Here is a 22,339-nt window from a genome sequence, read left to right as displayed (position 1 = left end):
TTCAAGTGACTCTTCTGTTGCAAACATTTTTGACAGGACAGACCTTGAACATCTTGGCCATGATTTCAAGGCCTCTCCATACTTTAAGTCCAGCTGACTGTAGCTTCCATTATTCCTCCACTGAATTCTATTTTCTGATCAAGGTAACTTACAGCTGTATTCATAGCAAGATTTCCTGTTCTATGTCTTTTCACATAAAATGTTTCCATTTGGGATGTACATCTTCTCCCAGTGGCCATTTATGTGAATTCCTAGTTTCCTTTAGCCTCAGCTGGAAATAAGTTTTCTCTTCTCTGAATTCTGCATTCTCCCCCTCACAGTTTGCACTTGTAATTCCTTATATTGCAGTTGGTATTACATGTCTTATCTCTGCATTATGTTGTAAATTTTCTTCCAGCTCCCTACAGTTTGCAGACTAAACAGAGTGTGCAGAATACACTGACTACACTGATAAGTACATATCTACTGAATAAGGCTATTGGATGAATGAACAATCAATCAAGATAGATCCTAGAAGAATGTTAGTAATGAAGAAATACAAGATGTCTGCTGGCTTGTTTGGTTGTTTGGCAGGCTGGTGGGGCCAAATGTCCAGGTAGTTGAAAAGGGAGATGAGAACTTAAGGAAATGTGGCAGTTCCCAGAAATATTAACTTCTGAACCAATCAGGATGTTATTTAAGTATAGAGACAAATAAAACTTGAAAGAGTATGGGGTTTGTCATCTATTGTCTGAGCCAAATAAAAGGGAGTTCCAATAGCAGTCGAGGGCTGGGCTATCCTAACAGGGTGGGGACACCAAGCATTCAAGTTAAATTCGGTGTGTGTGTGGTTTGATTTTGCTACATCTCAGTGAAAAGTCAGCATTTGAGCAGAATAACCGGATTTATAATAATGTACCCTGCATCTATGTGCCCAAGTGGACCGCATAATAAACTCAGCAATTTCATCTTCCTCTCCAGATAAAGGTAATTTCTAGTATGATGAAGTAATTAATGTAGATGAGGGTTTTTGAGAACTAGGAATAATCAAGTTTTTTTCAAGGAATTCATTCCAAGACCAAACAGATTAAAATCATGACTCTAGTCATTCACAAGAACCAAATATAATTCCAGATTTCTAACTGAGTAGAACGAGCAGGAAGATGCCCCCATTCTGCAACCTCTAAACTACCTGCCCTCAGCAGACTTGTAACCAACATGTGTGACTGCAAAAACTATATCCCCTGGCTCTCTCTAATACTTAAAATGTGTTCCATCAATCTGGATAAATTTCACTTCTAACTCTAGCCAGCTGCATGATTTTAGGCAAATTTTTTAATCTCTCTGGGCTTCAGTTAACTCACAAGTAATGGAGATAATTAATAATACTTACTTCATGCAGGTTGGCAGAGAATTAGCAGGAAGGTGCCTGGCATAGTGACTAAACTGCAAGCTAAATTGCAAGCTGTTAAGAAATACTTTTTTTCTTCCTTCCCCAGCCACTCATGTAAACAAGGAAATTCAAAGAAGGAGATGAAATGACGCCAACTTCTAGCAAAACTTCGAATTTGTATTCCACTTTTTCTCTTAGAAAACATGAGATATGGGGGCCAGCCTGGTGGGGTAGTGGTTAAGTTCCACAATCTGCTTTGGCAGCCCGGCATTTGTGGGTTTGGATCCCAGGCACGGACCTACACACTACTTGTCAAGCTATGCAGTGGCAGTGTCCCACATACAAAATACAGGAAGATTGGCAGAGATGTTAGCTCAGTGACAATGTTCCTCAAGCAAAAAGAGGAAGCTTGGCAAGAGATATTAGCTCAGGGCCAATCTTCCTCACCAAAAGAAAAAAAAAGAGAGAGAGAAGTTCAATGCTATTTTTAGGTTTTTTAAGTGGAGAGAAAAAGTTTTTCCTGATTTATTCAACTTTACATAAATACTGAGAAATCCAGGGCTAGAATGATGTGTCTTTATTCCTATTGTAGATTATTTCTAGAAACAAATTCTGCATCCAAAACCAAGTCTTCACACATGTGTTTTCAGTATGCATTTTTTCATTCTCCTGTGCTAGATAAGCAGCCTTTCTACATTCAACAGATAATATTTTATTTTTCTGAGTCCTCAAGGAAACATTCTGGCAGAGAAAGTTAAGCTATTTTCATAGCTTATCTCAGTTTGTCTTCATTAATTGAATGTCCTTTTGCAGGGTGCACTTATCAAATAAAAGAGTTGAATAATTCCAAATGCCAAGCTGATATATTTTCATAGCTGTTGTTAATATTTTAAAAATGTTTTCTAGATTAATGGAATATTTTTACCCTGAAATCTCTGAGTGTCTTAAGGCTTTATTAAATATCACATTGGCCACAGTTTGCAGTAATGATTGCAGTGATAATCCAGTGACTACATGAAATAATTTTAAAACACTTTTTCCTATAGATATAAAAAAAAGTGGCACATGGGATAATTATTTTATAGTTAAATATCCATAATAAATAAATTTAAATTAACATATATTGAGTCATATTACATAAAAATCATAAAAACTTTTAAATAGCCCAAATGCCACTGCTCAGGAAAACTTGTCAAAATAATAACCAAATATGAGGCATACCTGGCTTATAAAATTTAAATAGCACAGCAAAGTATGACACAGAAAAGATACTTCCATCCATCCTCTTATCCCATGTTCCTCATCCCCAAAGTAACAATTATTCTTACTTATCCCTCTGGAATTTATTTCAGAAATAAGAGGATTTATTTATAGATACAATCCTTTTTTATTTCATAAAAGATATGATTATTCTTTTAGTCCTAATAGCAAATATGACCCATGCATAGTTTTTGGATGTACCTTCGATTTAGAGAGGCAGGAAGGTAAGATGAGGAAGTGAGTTAGTTAGCAGGAAACAACACTTACTTCCCAATACCACTGATTTTACCCTGCCCTAGAGTGAAACTTGTTGCTACTTCTGGGAACCAGAGGAAAACTGCTATTGTCACGTTGTCATTCATTTTAATGACTGAAGACCCTACTTAGTAGAAAAAAATGACTCTTCACAGGAATCCCTTTCCTTTACAGTTAACACAATTTGAAATACAAATAACAAATTATTTTCAATCAAGCAAACTTTTGCTGACTTTTCCAGGCTTAGTTAAAATATATCTCCTTAAGGAGGTTTCCCTCTTCCTTCCTTTCGTGTATACTCCTTGGTATGCTCATGATATTGAGCAAAGCCCTTGCGGAACTTATCATACTCTGCCCAGTAGAAGAGTTTGGTTTATGTGAGTTCAAATAAGCAATGACATTTTCCAGCAGTTCCATATTTATGGCGTAGGTGCTAAACAACTGTAGACTAAAGATTAGTCTCTGTTACTTGGTTTTGATTGTGAACTTCTAGAAGATTTCATGAGATGCATTGCAAATGGTTGTTTTCTTGATATTTATGGGTTGAATTAAACTAAATTGAAAGACTTCAAGTAGCAGCTATCAACCAATGATACTTCAAGGGAAAGAGTCGATATAATAATCTGTAGTTAGATGATTTTCCTGAGACCTCAAATCCCACTAGGCCCCTTTCATGGTACTGCTTCCTATTTGGCTTCTTTGTCCTCAGTTTCTTTCTTTGCCCCATTTACTCTGTCCTACTCATTCTCTCTTTATTCAGTTATCTCTTTCCTATGTCTTTCCCATTTCTCCTGTTTGTCTTTTCTGCTTTCCCATCTCAGTTTTTCTCCCTTATGAAATCATACAACACACACACACACCACACAAACATCAATAGCTTTATATATTTGATCTTTCCTTACCGGGATGAAGACGTAGGCTCAGTAGTTTGTCTTTGCACACGTGCATGTTTAATTAAATGTTCTTTTAAAGCAGTCTGGACTTCTGCTGGGATATCAGGGGAAGTGTGGCTGATTTTTATCGCAGGCTCAAGAGCTTTCAGTGCTGGCTTTGCATTTTCTTTAACCTCCTTTTTCTCTTCAGTCTCAAAAACTTCAGTAGGAGCACTTGACATGCTCTGTGGAATGGTACTAACGTTGGGAGTCACGGGTTTGCTCTTCCAGCAAGGCCAGCACAACTTCCAGAAGACAAAAAGTGAGACAACCAACAAGGCCAGGCCACAAAAGCTGACAACGACTGCTAACAAGCTGACTGAAATATCTGGAAAAAATTACAATGCAAAGAAATATTAATTCTTGTAGTGTACGTAAAAGAGCAGAAATGTGAGATAATTTTACATTTTGATTATTATTAATAGCTTCCTGATTTAGCGTTTCAAAAATTACTTTTAAGTTATCTTTGTAGGGAGGAAGATTAATAATTACAACTGGAAATTCTCAAAGGAGATATTTGAAAAATTCCACTCCAGGAAAAGTTTCCAGTTGCATAAAGGAAAAGCATGACATATGCATATCATTTCCAAGGACACTACGAGGGGTCCAAGAGTTTCCAAAATTAAGGTTGGCAACTTGCAATGTGCCATGAAGTCATAAAGCTTAAGAAACTCAGAAACTGAAAATATAGGAAAGGCTTCTGTTTGCTTCGTCTTTGATCTAAAAATGCAAGCTTCTCATTCTCTAAACAGGGAATAATGTCAAATATTTGTATAAGCCACTTTCTATAGTCTAAATGAGAGTAACATCTTACTGAGAAAATGGGTACACTATCAACTATAGTTTCAAACTCCATAAGTCTTTTCTGATAATCTTGCATGACTCTAATTTCTAAAGTCCAAAATTAGTTAATGATTTGTTATCTAAGTATCTCTAAAATATTATTTCAAAATAATTACTAAATTAATATATATTTATATATATTAGTATATAAATATATATAATGTAAAATGATTTAAAAATATAGTAAAATAGTTAACAAGATTGAATAAATAAATAAATGGGAGAGAAGGAAAAATCTCCCAGCCAGAAAAATTCCAAACAATGTGCAGATTCTCTGCCCTCAAGGAGGTGGAACACAGCTCCCCACTCCTTAAATGTGTGCTGCGCATGGTAACTTTGCTCCAAAGAGTACAGTACAGAAAGGGGTATAAAGGGGGTAACTTTACAGTGGAGAAACCTCACCCCAGTGTTCAAGGGGAACATCAACAGTGATGAAGCGTGTTGATGGTATGTACCCTTGATATGATGTGATGAAAATGGCACTTGACCCCTGTGGTCTTCCTCCCCTAAACCCGTAACCCAAGTCTAATCATGAGACAAACATAAGACACATTCCAGTAGAAGGGCATTCTACAAAATACCTGACCAGTACTCTTCAACTGTCAAGGTCATCAAAAAAAAGAAAGTCTGAGACACTGTCACAGCCAAAAGGAGACTAAGGAGACATGACAACTAAATGTAATGTGGTACCCAAGATGGAATCCTAGAATAGAAAAAGGATATTAGGTAAAAACTAAGGAAATCTGAATGAAGTATGGATTTTAGTTAACAATGTAACAATACTGGTTCATTAATTATAACAAATGTCCCATATTAATGTAAAACATTACTAATAGAAGAAATTGGGTGTGGAGTATATGACAACTCTGTACTATCTTCCCAATTTTTATGTATATCTAAAACTGTTCTAAATAGGAAAGTCTATAAAAAAAGCTAATAATATGCCTTATGCACTTCCATTTTCACCTTCCTAGGATAACCAATGCTAGCAATCTGGTGTTATAGCACTCTTTAAGTTTTGAAAAGCAAATAGATTTCCTGTGAAGGGAAATTTTTCTAGATTTAAATAACCTTGTAATTTTCTTTTAATATTTTGTTTTTCAATGTCAAATACGTCATCCAATGTCTTTTGTTTGTTTTAAATAAAAATGTTAGGAACACGTTATAGGCTGATTTATGTCTGTCCTTCCACTCCTTCCAAATTCATATTTTGAAGTCCTAACTTCCAATTTCATGCCTCAGAATGTGACTGTATTTGGAGACAGGGCCTTTAAATTAGTAATTAAGGCAAGTGAGGCACAGGGATGGGCCCTAGTCCAGTATGACTGGTGTCCTTATAAGAAGAGATTAGGCAAGGACACTCACAGAGGGAAAACCATGTAAAGACACAGGGAGAAGGTGGCCATCTATAAGCCAAAGGGGGGTGGCCTCAGAAGAAACCAACCTTCATGACACCCTGATCTCAGACTTCTAGCTTCCACAACTGTGAGGAAATAAGTTTCTGTGGTTTGAGCCCCCCAGTCGCTTTGTTAGGGCAGACCTAGCAAACTCATACAGAATAAATCTAATTTTCTTTAACCCCCACTGTAGGTGGTCCCATCCCTCCCCAGAAGCAACCAGTAATCCCAGGTTGGTATGTATCTGTCCAGGTCAAGCACTAATAAACAAAAATATCTCTTAAAATATCATAAAAATGTAGAATTGTTTATAATACAATAAATAATACAAAATAATGTACTTTTTTATATAAATGGCTTACAGTATATTTCTTTCTTCAATTTGCCTTATTTTTGTATTCAACAACACTTCATGTCATGTAGAATTCCACAATACTTCATCATGATGGATATTTAGATTATCCCCAGTGTTCTTCTATTACAACATAGCTACAATGGGCATCCTTGCACCCTTCTCCTTGTGCATATTTGTGAATGCTTCTCTAAGGTAAATATCTAGAAATAGAATTGCAGAGTCATAGGTTATGCACATATTTAGTTTTACTAGATATTTTCAAAATGAATCCCAGAGTGGCTGTAACAATAACATCATATGAGTTTACCAGTTCCTACAATCTCAGAGAAATATTGTTGTACTTTAATTTTCACTGATTTCTTGGGGAAATGATACCTTGTTTTAATTTACATTTCCCTGATTAGTAAGCTAAAATGATTGTGTTTAAACTCCAAATTTGTAGCTAATGGAAATTCATTCATAAACTGAAATAATTCCAAGTATTTATTGCTAATTAATTATAAGAATAAAAATTAATTTTGACATGCTTTGATACATAGACATTAATATTTTCCTTCTTATTCCAGTTGCTTACTAAAGCAACCATCGAATATATTTCTCATTAATATTCCATTGGTGAGGAATTGTGACCATATTTTATAGTTTGTGCTTTACTTTTTTTATTGTTCATAAGCACCATAACTTGAGGAAAAGAAAAAAGGATAAAATTAATGTGAGTCCTGATTAGTAACTATGGTTTTAAAATGGAGAAATAAATACTACAATTATGGCTTCATAATCTTCATGCATTTTCAGCTCCATTTACACTATATTCTTCTGGATATTTTAACTCAATTAACTTCTTCAACAGGCTGACTTCTACCCAGCTGGGCCCTAAAACCAAGATACAAGGAAACTGCAGGACAAAGTGAGGTGAGGAAAGGATGGGAGTAATTTTCAGTTCATAACTGAAAACACCTCCCTTTGTAACAATGCAGGTCAGGCATTAGAGAACTTTTTATACTCTATCCACAAAGATTTTCTGAAATTCTTTTATGCCACTGCTTCTAAGTGATGAGCTTTTGCATGCATAAGGTTGTTCTGATCTTAGGAAAAAGCCCTGTGGAAATCTTTGACCCTAGTTCCATTTTCCCACTGCCGACAATTTCTTTTTAAAATCAACATCTGGTTGTATCATTTAGTGGACCATAAAATATTCCATCCAAACCAAGTCACTTTTGAAAGCAAAAGGTTGCGTTATCAATAATGCCAGGGTAGCAGGAAGAAACCAAGTCATGTCCTGGCAACTGAAATGTATGCTCACTGTCCCTCTCTTAGCCTAACATCCCTCCAGGCCACCCCTTAGCCATCTGGGGCAAACCCAAAATTTGCAAGGCATTCCACAGCATCTCTGTGATTTGACCTCTAGCTATTGATCCAACTTCATTCTCCAGCCACTCTCCTACCTATTGCTCCATCCCCTGACCACACATTATTCTCTCATGATTTTGTTCAGGCTGTCTCATGTAGCTTTAACGCATTTTCTCCTCCCATTTGGCTGTCTGGCAAATTTGTACTCATCCTTCAGTAATCAGATGCAATAGTAGCTCTTCCCTGAAGCTCTCTCTGCCTCTTCTATTCTTAAGGGCTTTTAATGCACACCCACCACTGTAACACGGCTACTGTAATAATTGGTCTATAATCCTTTACCCCAAACTCTCAGGACATGATGTGTTTCAAAAATTTTTATTATTTTCTTTTGGATATTACAAAAGTAATATGGTACACATTACCTAGGATAACATTCAGCAACCAAACACATTAATATATCTGTAATGAAATGTATGAATTAGTCACATCAGGTGGGATTATTGAAGGCCATAAGTAACTTAATGCCAATTCAGGTAAGGTGTTGGCACCGAATTGCCACAATTTTAAAATAATTTTCAGTTTTCAGAGGTTCTGAGGTTTAATGGTGGGTAAGGGATTGTGGATCTGTACTTATTTTGCTTCTCCAAATGTTCCCACCCAATCAATACACTCACTCCCTGATCCTTCAAAGCAGAAACCAAATTTATTCACGTTTTTATTTTTAGCATCTAGGATATATCAAATGGTCAAAAAATGTTTATGGAGCTAATAAATACATACTTTGAGAGTTATCTGAAAAGGTACTCAAATGTCTGTGAATTTCCAGGTGGCTGAGTGACTAAAAGTTGAGTGATTTGGAGAGAATATACAGAAAACCTTCTACTAGGAAGAAAGTATAATATAGTTTTACTGTGGAACCATTTAGATCTGGGTTGAAATGTCAACTGCACCACTATGTGACCAGGCAAGTTGTTTAGGCTTTAAGAACCTCTGTAAAATAGAGGTATTTATATTTATTTCATAGGAATGCTGTGAGGTTTAAATAAGAAAACTTATGTAAAGTATTTAGCATTGTAACTTGCATAATAAGTGCAAGAATGGGTTTCTATCATTACCAACTATTTATTTTTCTTTAAACAAGAGTACATAGGGGGAAAGGAAAAGGTATGAATTGGGTGTGAATTGAATGGTAGTTCACAGATTAGTAAGGAGAGGAGAAACTCATCTTCTGATGATATTTGGCACTGAAAGGAGTGAATTTGTTTATAATAGAGACAAAAATTTCTAAGTAAATATTAATGCTTCAGGAAGCTAATAAAAAACATTACCTTTTCCTACTCCTTTGTGCTCAGAACAACTGAGAGGCAGACACAGTGTTCAAGCAGGTGGCAATTAAAATACTAGGGAATATCAGCTCAGGTCTATCAGAGAGTGGAGGTGCCAATATATCACCTTGAATTAATCAGACCTGCCCACCTAGTCACAAGCCTGGCTGGACAACCACAGGTATTCCTCATGGGGACCTGACCCTGTGAACTTTACCACATGGGAGAGTAGAGAATATTTGTTTCCTGAGGATATGAGGCTACCCCACAAAGAAGGGGGAAACATGTGAGTCATTTCTCAGGGATGCGGACAGGCTATGATTTCGTGATTATTCCTATCTTGTATCTCCTTCCATTAAGAGAAATAAAGCAAGGGGGAAGGGGATAGTCCCCTAATGGCAAAAAGTGAAAGAAGTTGGATTAATTAGAATTTTATCCTGAAAAGTTACGAGACAAGTTTATTGTATTTTATATATTTTTACATTGTTGACTATTAAAATTATGACTAATTATTAAAAGTATCAAAAAACAAAATCAAGTGCTTAATACTTAGGTCTCTACGACTTTTTTTCAACAAAATTTACAAAATAAAAAAGAATCTATCAAAAGATTAAGGGAGGATCTGGGAGAATTTATAAAGTCATTTAAGTGTTTTAAGTGATTCTTTATGATTGTGATTCAATATTTAACCATGACATGATGGACATTAAGAGTTTGAACTTACTTCAAACAAAAATAAGTAGCCCCAGAAACATTTTTAAGTCAAGGTTTTGAAATGGTTGGATATGCATTTCAGAAATAACACTCTGGCTAGGGAGAAGGTAAGAGAGGAGGCTAGATGAGAAGAGGAAAAACTAGTTAACAGATTACAATAGTCATCCACATGAGAGATTCTAGTGGTTCTGAATGACAGGTGCTGAAATGGGAAAAAGAGTAGATTGAGGAGATAATTGGGAAGTTAACGCTCTAATGAAGAAGTCTCCAGACTGAAGGACAAGAATGCCAACTAGACTTTTGATGGTGAGCACAATGCAGTCTATGAAGAAGCTGAAATATAATGATGCATACCAGAAATTTATATAATGTTATAAACCAACATTACCTCAACAAAAAATTAATTTAAAAAAATGTGACACATTGGGAGACCAACAGGGTGACGAAGTAAGGAAACCATGACTTCAGCCTTGGTCACACTGAGTTTGAAGTACTTGTGGTCATGCAAGTAGAAATTTTGAGTAAGCTATTGGTCATGCATGACTGCAACTTAAGAGTAAACTGAAGGACTTCCTTAAATTGTGGAATTGGAATCCACGAAAGAGAAGATAAAAGCTCCTTAACAGAATCCTGAGTACACCAATATTGAAAGAAAGGGAACTTTAAAGAACAAACAGCCTGCATGCATAGAAGACTAAGAAAGAGTAGAAGGAGCAGTATGAAGAAAAATTAAGTCAATGTGTTTTCATACAAGTTTGGAGAAGAACATTTCAGGAAGTGGTCAATACTGTAAAAAATCAAAACACAATAAGCTCAGTTAATACAAGGGTTGACAAGTAACTATTAACTTTAACAAGCAGGTCTTTAGTGAATTCAGTGAGCGAATTCTTCACTTCAACTAGTGAAGAAGCAGCTATGTTAACTAGATTAATATAGTTTAATAAATTAATGGAAGTGAGGGAGTGGATTCTATGAGTAGATAATTCCTTCAGGAAACTGGATTTAGGAAAGGAGGAGAGAGACAGCAATAACTAGAGCAGCACATGGAGTTTATAAAGGTGTTTTTATTGTATTAATATTATTTATTAATTACATTATAATTAATATTAATTTTATTTTACTAGGATGTGCAATACACAAGTAAGTCTTAAAACTTACAGGAAGCAATCAGCAGATAGAAGAGATAGAAAATTAAACAGAGTAAAAAACTAATAGTGAAGTCCCATAAAACATGACGATGGATGGGGTCTGAAGCAAAGGTAAGAGGACTGGATTACATCTTCCTTTGTGAAAAAAAAAAAGAGGATGATTCTGGAATCACGTAAGTTTATAGGTCTTTGCACAGGAAGTCAAGTGAATTCTTGTTTATAAATACTACTTTTCTCTCCAAAGTGGAAGTTAGGGTCAACCGTCAGTTGCTTTTGGATATTTGTGAATAGTTTGGAATATTTAAGTAGAGTGGGAAACATTTGACATAGGAACTGTAGAGAACAGCAGAAAATTGAACAGGAAAACATCAGATGTCTGGTCAGAATTGAGGGTTCTTTTGAAAATACTAATAGAGTAATACTAGTCTGCCTGGTTTTAAAATCTCCTAAATATTCTGTTGCTTTGGTGTGGGGACAGACAAACAGTTGAATTTATCCATGAATGAGGTCTCCTCCACAATGTGCCCCTTGCCACGCAGGAGGATGTGATAAACCTCAAAGGAAAAAGTGATTGCAATGATGAAATGATGCATCATAAAGGTGACACCATATTTTTTGACAAGAAAATTCACAGAGAAGTGGAAATGTGAATGGATTGGAGTTTCCAAATGAGAAAGATGAAAGCATAGGAGCTTTTGGTTGGGGATTAGGAAGGTAGGGTGGGGAAGAGGAGTCGATCACTGAGGGAAAGGAGCCAACCATAGGAGACCAGGGTGGCGAATACGAATGACTTGCCTTCTCCACACAGACTCTGAAGTAACCCATTGCAGTGGGCCAACTTGATGAGTAGGATAGGATCTCTCTAGCTCAAATTTTCAATGTCTCTGGATAACTGAAAAGAATCCATTATATGGCATTACGTCTTGGTAAGACCAGGAGTTAATGAAACTTACAGAAATTAGATTAGGCTCTAAGATAATCAGGTTTAACATTGCTCAAACTCCAGTTTGATTACATACGTATCCATAACCATTGCTCTACTCTATCTACTATCTGTATGTCTGACTGTATATTTCTGACTCATTTTTGCTATAAAGATTTTACTATTTTATCATGTCTTAATATCTCAAAATAAAGTGCCACAGTTCTGAAAAAGCGAGAAAAGACAACTCTCATTAGAAAACAGAGTAAGCCAAAAAATGCTAGCTCTTCAGAAACTTTTAGTAAAGCAGAACTTTGCTAAAGTCTATGTAACCAGACCATAACATTTGCACAGTCCTCTTCACTAAGGATTGTGAATACTGTTAGGTCTAATTACCTCCTACCCATGCAGATGGCTATGATTAGAGAAAAGCATAGACCGACTGGCATGTTCTCAACGCCAATTACCAGTGTCTTAGTTGATTTATTTGTCTTTCTGTATCATTATTTTAAATTTAAAAATTCTAGTTAATTTTCAAAATGTACAAAAATGTGATTTCTTATAATTAATTTCTTATTTGTATATTTCTTATAATTTCTTATAATTTCTTATAATTAATTTCTTTATAATTGATTTCTTATAATTAATCAGAAATTACAATTTACTTCATAGATATAAGTCTTTTGTTTCTTTGGTTGCTCGTCATTGTTGTCTGACCACAGACTGTTTATGGCATCATTCTGTAGAGAAAGAAGAGGAATAACACTGAGATCAGCAACTCTTATTCACAGAAAGTTGTGGCCACTTCCTCAGGAAAGTTGAGGAAAGCTACCTCTGAGATGAACGTTTGGAATTATCTTTGAAGTTAACCTATTTATACTATTCACATGGTATAACTATTCTAATAGGGCATAATTCTGATCTCCCTAAGAAGAAACCAAATTATTAGTGACCTAAATAAGACAGAAGTTTATTTCTCTCTCATGTACACAACTGTCTCAGCATAAGCAGGTCAGGGCAGATACATCAACTTCAAGGTGTCTAGAATCCTGGTTTCTTCTATATTTTTGCTTTGCTATTCAAAAGCTTTTGCCTTCTCCTTATAAAGTCCAAGACGGCAAGCTACCATGTCCACATTCCAGGCAGCTGGATGGAGGAAGAATACCGAGGGAAAAGGGAAGGTGAGGGTATGTCCTTTCATTTAAGGGCACAACCTGGAAATAGCGCACATCACTGCTGCCAACACTCCAGGGCTCAGAACCTAGTCATGTGGCTGCACCAGCCTGCAAGGGAGGCTGAGAAAGGTTGTCCTTTTAATAAATTGTAATGCTGCCACATACCCAGCTAAAAATAGAGAAAAGCAGGGGGAAAGGAATACTGGGCAACAACTAGCAGTCTCTCCCTCATCTATAAATCCAATATATAATGGTTCAACGTACTTATCCTTGTAACAATGCCTGTTATAATTTCCATTTTAATTGTACTAACTTTTGCCTATCTATCTCTTGAATTTCAGTAATCGATAAAAAAATTTATAGTAATACCATATTTAATCAATTATAAAATGCATATTTTTAAGTATTTTCATTTTCTGAAATCAGAACGTAGCTTTGCGTTGATGGCTGGTTACCATCACTGACAGGCAGGAAGTAACTGTGTTATAGTTTTCTCTGTCTGTGAATGCTCTAAAGCAAAAGCATCAGCACTGAAAGTCCTAGAATGAGTCGAAGTGGCTTGAAAGAAAATAGCGAAGCTCACCCTTAACCCTTAAAGCCCAAACTTTTGTTGGAAGTAGGTGGGGGAAGGTAATGAGTCAGAAGAGTTCGGCAAAATTGCCAACATTCCACACTGAACAGCTAGCTTTAGAGCACAACACTAATGCCCTTTATATCTTTTATGAATTCTTCTAAGGAAAAAGAATGCATCATTCACACTCTTGACAGCAATCTTGATGGCATAAAGTCCAATAATAAGTGGAAAAACAAAGGCATCACCAATTCTTAATTAAAGCCATTCAGAAGAACCAGACTCAGAACTTTAATTTTAAAATTATTTCAACCCTTTTATGTCTTTTATATTTTCCTTTTTATGTCTGTACAAGAGTGACATGTGACTCAAAAAATCTATGCCTAAGTTTTAAAAGAAGTCTTTCCGTAAATATGAAATAAAAATTCTATGTGATAAGAAAGCATCATCATAATTTAATTAGCAACATTCATTTTCCTTTTTTGGTACCATATAAAATAATTGTGCATCTTATAATCCATAGCATCTTAGAGTCAATGAAATATAGTACCAAATAATCTATTAAAATATACAAATTTATTTAAAAAATCTTTACCTGCGTTCATAATTGAGTAAATAATTTACAATCATGATTGTATACTAATTCTACATTTACATTAACTTAAATTATGCACAGCATTTAATTAATGGTACCAGTACATTTTAATGTCAGGCACAATGGCTCTCACATAGTATAGTGCTCAATAAATATTTGTTGAATAAAAGCATAATGCTAAAAACACCTCAGATATAATAACAACTCACACTGTACCATATTAGAAATGATAATAAGCTTCTCAATATTGTTTTGTCCATTATTCTTGTAAATCTATGACTACTGAAACAGAACCAAAAGAATAATAAAGACTGGAGGGAAAACAACAGTCCTCACAATTTGATTAAAATAATTCTGCATTATGAACAAATTGACATTTATAAGGTTTTTTAAATTGACTGTAATGTTCTCTATTCAATAATAGAATGTTAAATTAAACAGTAGATCATAACACACTTCAGGATCCACCTGAATTTTTTTTTAAAAGTTAGTATCAGTTCCTTTTTCCTTCATGCCCCATAGTATATACACAGACATATATATATATATATATGTCTATATATATATAGTGTTTTGTTTTCTGATACTCTACCTAAGCCATGCTAATATCAGCTCCTACAGCTTCAGTGGACATTTAGGATATTTAACATTATGAGGAAAAAGAAAACTACCTTATTATATAATAACAAGAAGCCATCTCTTCAGTCAATGGATTCTGTTTCCAAACTTGGCCAGTATTGGATATTTCACAAACAGAAGAAATTGATATTGTACAAATTAGAAACAAGAAAAATACTTGATTGACCTTTAATAATAACACTCCTTATTAGGAAGTCTAGTTTTAACACATTCATACTAATTATACTTTAGGGTCTTTGAATAGATGACTCTCAGCTTTTTTCCACTGTAATATTTTGTCTCCAATGCCTCATAGTACTGAATTTTAATAAAAATATGAACTGTTCATTACTTAGATACCCAAAATATGGTATGCAATTTTTCTAATTGCAAAACAACCTCCCAATTTAAGTGGTAATTTAATAGGTTTCACTGTAGACTTATTTATGAACATATAAAATGAATTATATTTATAATTATATGAGTGCAAGATTGTGCATTTCTAGCACACTAAAATATTTTACATGATTGTACTGTTGAAACAAATCAATTATATTTGGCCAAAAGTATGAGTAAACAGTTACTTGTGCACACTTAATTGCACATGCATGCATATACTCAAGTAAGAAAAATGAACATTGTGTCTCATATTTGGACGACAGAAAATCTAATAAAAAGAAAGTTTGGGATTTGGGTCATAATCACACACTGAGAAATCTTACTGATACCTTCCAATATGTCACTAATTATAGCCAAGAGTATAATAATAGTTAAGAGCCTATCTTTACAAACACGGGTTTAGAGCCCTTTAGCACCAAGGATGCCCCAGGATCTTCTTATTCTTACTGTTTCTTGAACCTAAGATAGGCTCTAAGGAGCCCTGGGTTCTTATCCTAGCTCCATCACTAACTAGTGATTTGAGAGGAAGCGGCTAACTTTTCCTGCATTAGCTTCCACGACTGCAAAATGATGCTTTCTAGTTCTAACCGAAATTATTAACAGCAATTTTAATACTGATACGATTATTTCTCATGTTACTATCTACGTAAGCAAACTAACAGGCTTTCCTTTTACCATCGTAAATGGACATATCAAACAGATATTCCCACTTTTCTAGAACTTCAACAAACTCAATACATTTATTATGCAACACTTACAAATTTAGCCATTGGATCATAGCTCTACCTGAACACACTGAGGAAAGTCAATGGACATCCATGTGATGTTCAATTGCTTTTTCATGAGTATGTGACTCATTATATTCAAGCTTTTAAGTGCTTCAAGTGCTCTAATTTCTGTCATTACCATAAACTAAATATTTTGTATGCCTATCTACATAAGATACTGTATTGGACACTGGAGGCAGAAAGACACAAATATATACAACTTAGTTTCAGCAGGGATTTGGAGATTATTAAATAGCACTCATCATTTTACAAATAAGGAAATTGAGGCTTCTTGAGAATATATTCATTAATTCAATTATTCATTCTTTTGTTCATTCAGCAACTATTTATTGAGACTCTAGTAGGAGGCACAGATTTTTCTAGGCACTGATGATAAAACAGTAAACCACTGTCCTTCAAGAGCTTACATTCTATTAACTTAACATGTGCACCACTAGTAGAATACAATGTAGATCAGGAAGAACACAATTACATTTCCAAAATGTAGATCATTTGACTTGGCACTAGAGATCCCATCAAACATTTATGATAATGTTTATCTTCTGCCAGAATTTTGTACAAAAAAAGCTTGTAAATGAATGCAGATGCATCCAAAATAATGACCAATTTTTTTCACAAAACAAAATTACAATGATGATTAGCTTTTAAAGAAAATGGGATTTGAATGAAAATCCCTATATACTTTGTATATAAAGTTTATGCTTTATATACTTTGTATATAAAATCACTCTTGTAAGAATCAGATTTCAGATTCACAGCTCATATAAAGAGCAAATACAGATCTTAATTTGTCTCAAGAAAACAAATGTTACGTAAAAAGAAAAAAAATCCTGTCCATACCGCCAAAATATCGATGTCTCAGAATTAGGAAAAATAGATGTTTGCTGAGGTCTGCTTGGCCTTTGAAGATCCATTTCCCTTTGGAGCAAATGAGATCAAGCACAATATGTATTGATGATTATGTAAAAATGAGACTAGAAATAGTAGAACCTGGCCATTTTTAAGTGGAGTAACAATACGGAGGAAGGAGAAAAATCCTTTCTTATATTCTTCTTTAAGCAGGCTTATAGCTCTGAATTCATTGTGTCAATAATTCTTTTTCAGACGTACAAGTCTCAAGGAAAAATTACCACTATGTTTCTAAATTGTTAATTCTTTACACAATCATTAGAATGTGTAAAACTCAGCAGTATAGTGATATAAAAATTATACCTAAATTAATTGAGTAATCATTTACTTCGTGTCTGTAGGGAAAACCTATGAAGTCCTCTTACTCATTTTAAGCCCTAAGGATAGACTTACAATGCCCTAATATCAGAAGAAAATCATGATGCAACTTTTAAAATTTTACTTAGCCTTCTCTTTTCTTATTTGTCAAGTGACTTCTTTGCCATATACCTACTTGTCCCCACATCTAAGAAAGTCAAGAACACATGCATGAATTTAGAAGAATTTGTTTAAAATTGATTTTAGAATTTTCAGAACAAAAATAAAAGTGTAAAAAGCTCAAAATGAAAACATTGATGAATTAAATGTTTATTTAAAGTACTTAAATTAAAGTTAGGTCTATACAATTGTGATGTGACTGTGAGCTTAAGTGGGTTTTATCAGTTATGATTTATGAAGTCTACCTTTCAAGCAACATAGTTTCCTAAAACCTCATAAGCATTTGGCTATAGAGCAGCAATTAAAGACTGACCAGAGATGAACCTAAATCCAGTTTAAAAACCATTATGTATAGTCAGTCACAGTATAACTGAAAACAACACTTAAGGCCAATGTATTGTTTTGTACTTTCCCTAAGAATTCTAGCATTAAATCATATTGTGCATTAAAATGAATTTAGTGGGTGACATCTATTCGGGGGAGGGGAAGAATAAGTGGTAAAAAGACTGAAGAAATCTGATTTTCTAAAAATTGCACATGATGAACTTTCTAATGGGCTAGTATTGTTGACATCAATAACATCTCTAATAAACTATTTCAAAAGAGTAAGTTAACTAGTGCTGGCCACTGCAGTCTAAGTCTCCACAAATTTTACGAAAATAGCGTATTGGTCAACTTGATCAGCAGATCCTCAATGTCAATCACACTGCTAGTGCTGTTATGGTAAAAAGGATGGTGAAGGTTGCTCTTTATGGGCATTTAAAAAATCAGTAGGGTAATATCTTATTTACTTATGTGATTCATAACTTTAATGCAGAATCACTTTAATTGGGATTACCTGAATTTCTCTCCCTCTACCCCTATGTGAAGGAATCTAAAAATATACACAATCTGGAAGCTTGCAACTGTCACTGCAACCTGAGAACAACTAACACCATCTGGGCAGTGCTCATTAACATTCAAAGTAAATAACCACCATACCATTCAACATCGATGTCCTTCTGCCAATAATGTGCTTCTCCCTAAACAAACAGTGAGTAGAAAGATTGTCTACTGGAAGTATTTTTATTAAGGGATCTATAATAAAAGGTACAAGTGCATAACTCATTAGAAAATCTACTTTAAAGAACAATGTGAAGCTGAGTGGCTCATTAATATAAAGATTGGTTAAATAATCTTTGAATCCACTTCATAGATATCTATCATATTTGGGAGTTTGAGAATTAAAGTATTTTACTACTAATTGTTGCATAGATCTGCAATGGGAAATGGAAAGAAATCTTGTGCATCTTTGTATCTCATACCAACCTAGTAGAATGTCTTCTCTCGTGTTAGTCATTCAATATATATTCATATATTAAACCAAATATCCTATTTGAAATAGTATATGTTTTCCTTTAAGGGGAGAAAAATATCCATATAATCGTTTTAGATTACTTTCCCTCACACTTTTTGTTCCCAAGGGAAAGTGCAAAAGGAATTAGGATTACCACTACTTCTTGTAGTGCTTAGAACAAGCTCAGAGCCCTTTATTCATATACTCTGTTCTACCTTAAGCTCATGTAGTAGTGTATTTAGAAAGATTTAGAAGCAATTTTCCTCATTACTAGCCAATCTGTGACCTAGGAAACTACTACTTCGTGTATGATCACCGAGGTGGGGGAGGGAAGGTGGGAAATTAGTAGTTTTATCCACAGCATCAATTGTTAAATGACTAAAATATAGGTCTTTAAACTTAAATACTTTCATTTCTTCCACTGTCCCCCCCTTCTCTGAGTCTTCTCTCTAGCATGTGTCTCATTAAAGACATTTCAGAAGAGCTTAGCCAATATCACACAAAGGATTGTAAGGTCATACTATTTTGAGTGTTTATCTCCTGCTTAGCAGCCATACACATGACAGGCATACGGACCGGATGTTCACCCAGTGCCATCCACTAATAGTTGAGTTTCCTACATTCCCGGGAGTTTAACATCTCCTGGACAAACGGAAAAGCCTCTGCTGTGTTTATACAGTCACAGAGTCTCTAAGTTTCCAGCATGTGGACAGCAGCAATTATGCATCACTCTGCTCCCTGGGCCAAGTAGCAGCATCTCCTCAGGTTCTGCAGGTGCAGACACAAGCCTCTCTGGTTCCTGTTGCCATGACCAGAGAATTCCAAAATCCTGCAGATATCCCATTTACATAATGGCATGTAAAAGCTAAAGCACATCTATTCCCACCTCCATCCCGTCTCCCTTTGTCTTCGGTGGTAGGGGGTGGGAATTCACCAAGTGTGCCCTCCTTGCCTCCTCCCCAGCACGCAGGGCTGTCTACCGTCGTGCTGCGCTCAGAGCACAGCGGTCCATCTCCTGTTGCCCTGGCTACCCTCAACCCAGGAAGCCCCAGCAGGAGGCACAAATGATGGGAAAGCAAAGGGAAAGAAACAAGACCCTACAGAGGGAATGGCAACCTTTCTTCCAGCCTGATGCCCCCAATCCCGAAACCAGTGTTTGTCTCCCAAAGCAACAAGTGACCCACACAAGGGACTCTGGAGACCACGCGGCTGCAACTCCGGGAGTCCATCTCGTGCGCGTGAACAGCACCACAGGCTGCACAAACCAACCACTGCGCAGGTGGTTAAAACCCTTTACCCCAAGCGGGAGCAAAACAGTGGTTCTGGTTCTGATACGCGCCCCCATCCCGAGAAAAATCTGTCACCTGAGACTACTTTCCACCTCCAGATTTCTGGCGGTGGATGTCCTTCTCCATCCCCCACCCCCCATTTCTTTCCAAATTTCCTGAAGGGGTAGGGAGGATGCCTGTGTGTTAGGGCGCGTATGAGAACGCGTGTGTGGAAGGGATTTATGACCTTTTTCATCTCTTCCACTTATTCTGTACGTGCCCTGAGCCTTCGCTGTCGCCTCCAAAAACTGGGATCTATAATCCTTGCTGTTTTGCCAACGTTGTCATGAAGCCCTGGAAAATCATACCTATTGAAGGGCTTTGGACACTAAACTGCTCGACAGGTTGCGGCTGCGGGTTACCGCTACCGGGACCCTTTCTGCTCTCGGAGGCTAAGGCAGCCCCATTTGCGCTCAAGCACAGATTCTCCAGACCGGCCTCTTCCCCAGACTCGCGACTCGCCACCCGCGGGACGAGCGAGGGCAGGCGGGCGTCTCGCGGGCAGCCTCTCCCCTCCGGGAGCGAGCCCGGAGGCGTGGGAGAGCGCGGAGAGAGGGGGCGCGGGCGCCAGGGAGCGAGACACGGCGCCTGCGGGCGAGCAGCAGCCCAGAGAAGTGGGAGAAACCTGGCAGGTGCACACGAGGAGACCAAACCCGAACAAACAGACCGCGCTCGAAGTCACCTGCAGCCGAACGGAAGGAGGGAGCGAGGTAGGCAGGCGCGGCGTCCCAAAGATGCCCCTGGTGCCGCGCGGGAGGCGCAGGACCGGGCGCTGGAAGCTCAGCGCGCGGGGTCCCGGCTGAGCGCGAGGACGCGAACGGAGCCCTCCCCTGGTTACCTGTGCTGCCTCCTCCCTGGCTGCCCCTGTCCGCGGGGAAGATGCCCGAGCACTTCTCCCACTCCACCTGGCCCGCGAAGCACAGCTCGGTGACGATGTGCAGCGCCTTCTGGCACAGGCTGCTCACTCCGTCCTCCTTGTGGAAACTCATCGTTTGGTCTCTTTTTCCCCAGTTAGCCGTCCTTTCCCCTTCTCGTTATCTCCAGGCTAGCCCCTCGTGCGCCCTAAGCCATAGCCCGCCCGCGGGGACTTTGGCCGGAGAGCGCGTTGCTAAGAAGCGGCAACTCCTAGGAGTCCCAAGTTGGCCCCATGGCGGGAGCGGCGGGCGCGGGGAAAGGCGGCGAGGCTGGGGCGGGAGCCCGCGCGAGGCGGCGGCGGCGAGGTTTGCGCCAACTCTTCGGGCGCGCGAGCGAGCCCAGGCGAGCTGGAGAGACAGAGCCGGCATGGAGCGCGCCGGGGAGGGGGAGACGTACAAAAGCAGAAGCCCTCGACTCGCAGGAACGCCCCCCCCTTCCCAGAGCGTTCACGCTTCTGGCGGGTGCCTGGCGGCGGCGCGTCCAATCGCAGCCCGGCGCGGCCCCGGACGACCCGCGGCGGAACGCGCAGCCCCGCTCCCCACGCGGCTGGGGAGGGGGTTGGCACCGCAGGGGGGGCGGCCTGGCACCCGCGCTGGCCCCCCTGGTAAGGCCGGGGTGCTCATCTCGGCGCGCAGCGGGGCAGAGAAATCTTTTTCTCTGTGGTTCTCCCAGCCTCAGACCCCCGCCCCCATCCCCTTGTCTCTCCAACTTTACTCCAGATGTGTGCTACTCTCTGTGCTCGATCCGGTGCTACTTGTCAGAAAAGTCACTCCAACTGAAGGCAAACTGGAAAAGTTAAATTTAAAAAAACGAGTAGATGAATAATCAAAGCAGACGTGTATAGAAAGAAGAGAGACGTCCCTAGAAAACATTTTAAAAATAATTTCTAACCATGATCATTTAGAGAGAGAATATTTAACCCGAGAGGTCTTTTTATTACTACTAGTGAAATTCACCATAAGGTACATTTACTGTTTCCCCAGGCAGTTTTCCTTTCTTTCTATATTTACTTATAAATACTGTGAATAGGCAAATTTAAGTTTATTGCCTTTTTTTTTCTTTTTCAACCGTCTTAGGAGATCACAAAAGGAAATATGTTATTTGTATTAATATTCAGTTAGTATTCTGTCGATTATTCCGTAATTGGCAATTGAGAATGCACAACTTGACTCTACCACATTTGCAAGTGACTTAAATGCTGAAAAAGACAAGGAAGGCATGGGTATTAAAGAGGAGGAGGGTTAAGTTCAAATCTGTCACACACACCTCTGCTTAACCTTGAAGAAATTGCTTTCAGGTCTTTATCTCAGTCTGTAAAATGAGGCACGTGGACTCCCTTGTTCTCATAATTCTCC

The 22,339-nt window shown here is 37.6% G+C and overlaps 1 protein-coding gene across 1 annotated transcript in view; it reads right to left on the bottom strand.

The window, feature by feature from the left end:
• The window catches only part of SYT10 (synaptotagmin 10), a 63,138-nt gene extending 42,080 nt beyond the window's left edge, over nt 1–21,058 (bottom strand). The window contains exons 1-2 of the mRNA XM_046679151.1: nt 20,908–21,058; nt 3,790–4,147 (exon numbers count right to left, since the gene is read on the bottom strand). Coding sequence (XP_046535107.1) covers nt 3,790–4,147; nt 20,908–21,058 — 509 coding nt within the window. The remainder of the gene's footprint in view (nt 1–3,789; nt 4,148–20,907) is intronic.
• Between the last annotated feature and the right edge of the window lie 1,281 nt (nt 21,059–22,339).

This window comes from Equus quagga, chromosome 1, assembly GCF_021613505.1.
Source record: "Equus quagga isolate Etosha38 chromosome 1, UCLA_HA_Equagga_1.0, whole genome shotgun sequence".
Classification (NCBI taxonomy): domain Eukaryota; kingdom Metazoa; phylum Chordata; class Mammalia; order Perissodactyla; family Equidae; genus Equus; species Equus quagga.
Note: the sequence above shows the minus strand (reverse complement) of the source record. Positions and strands in the feature narration are given on the sequence as shown.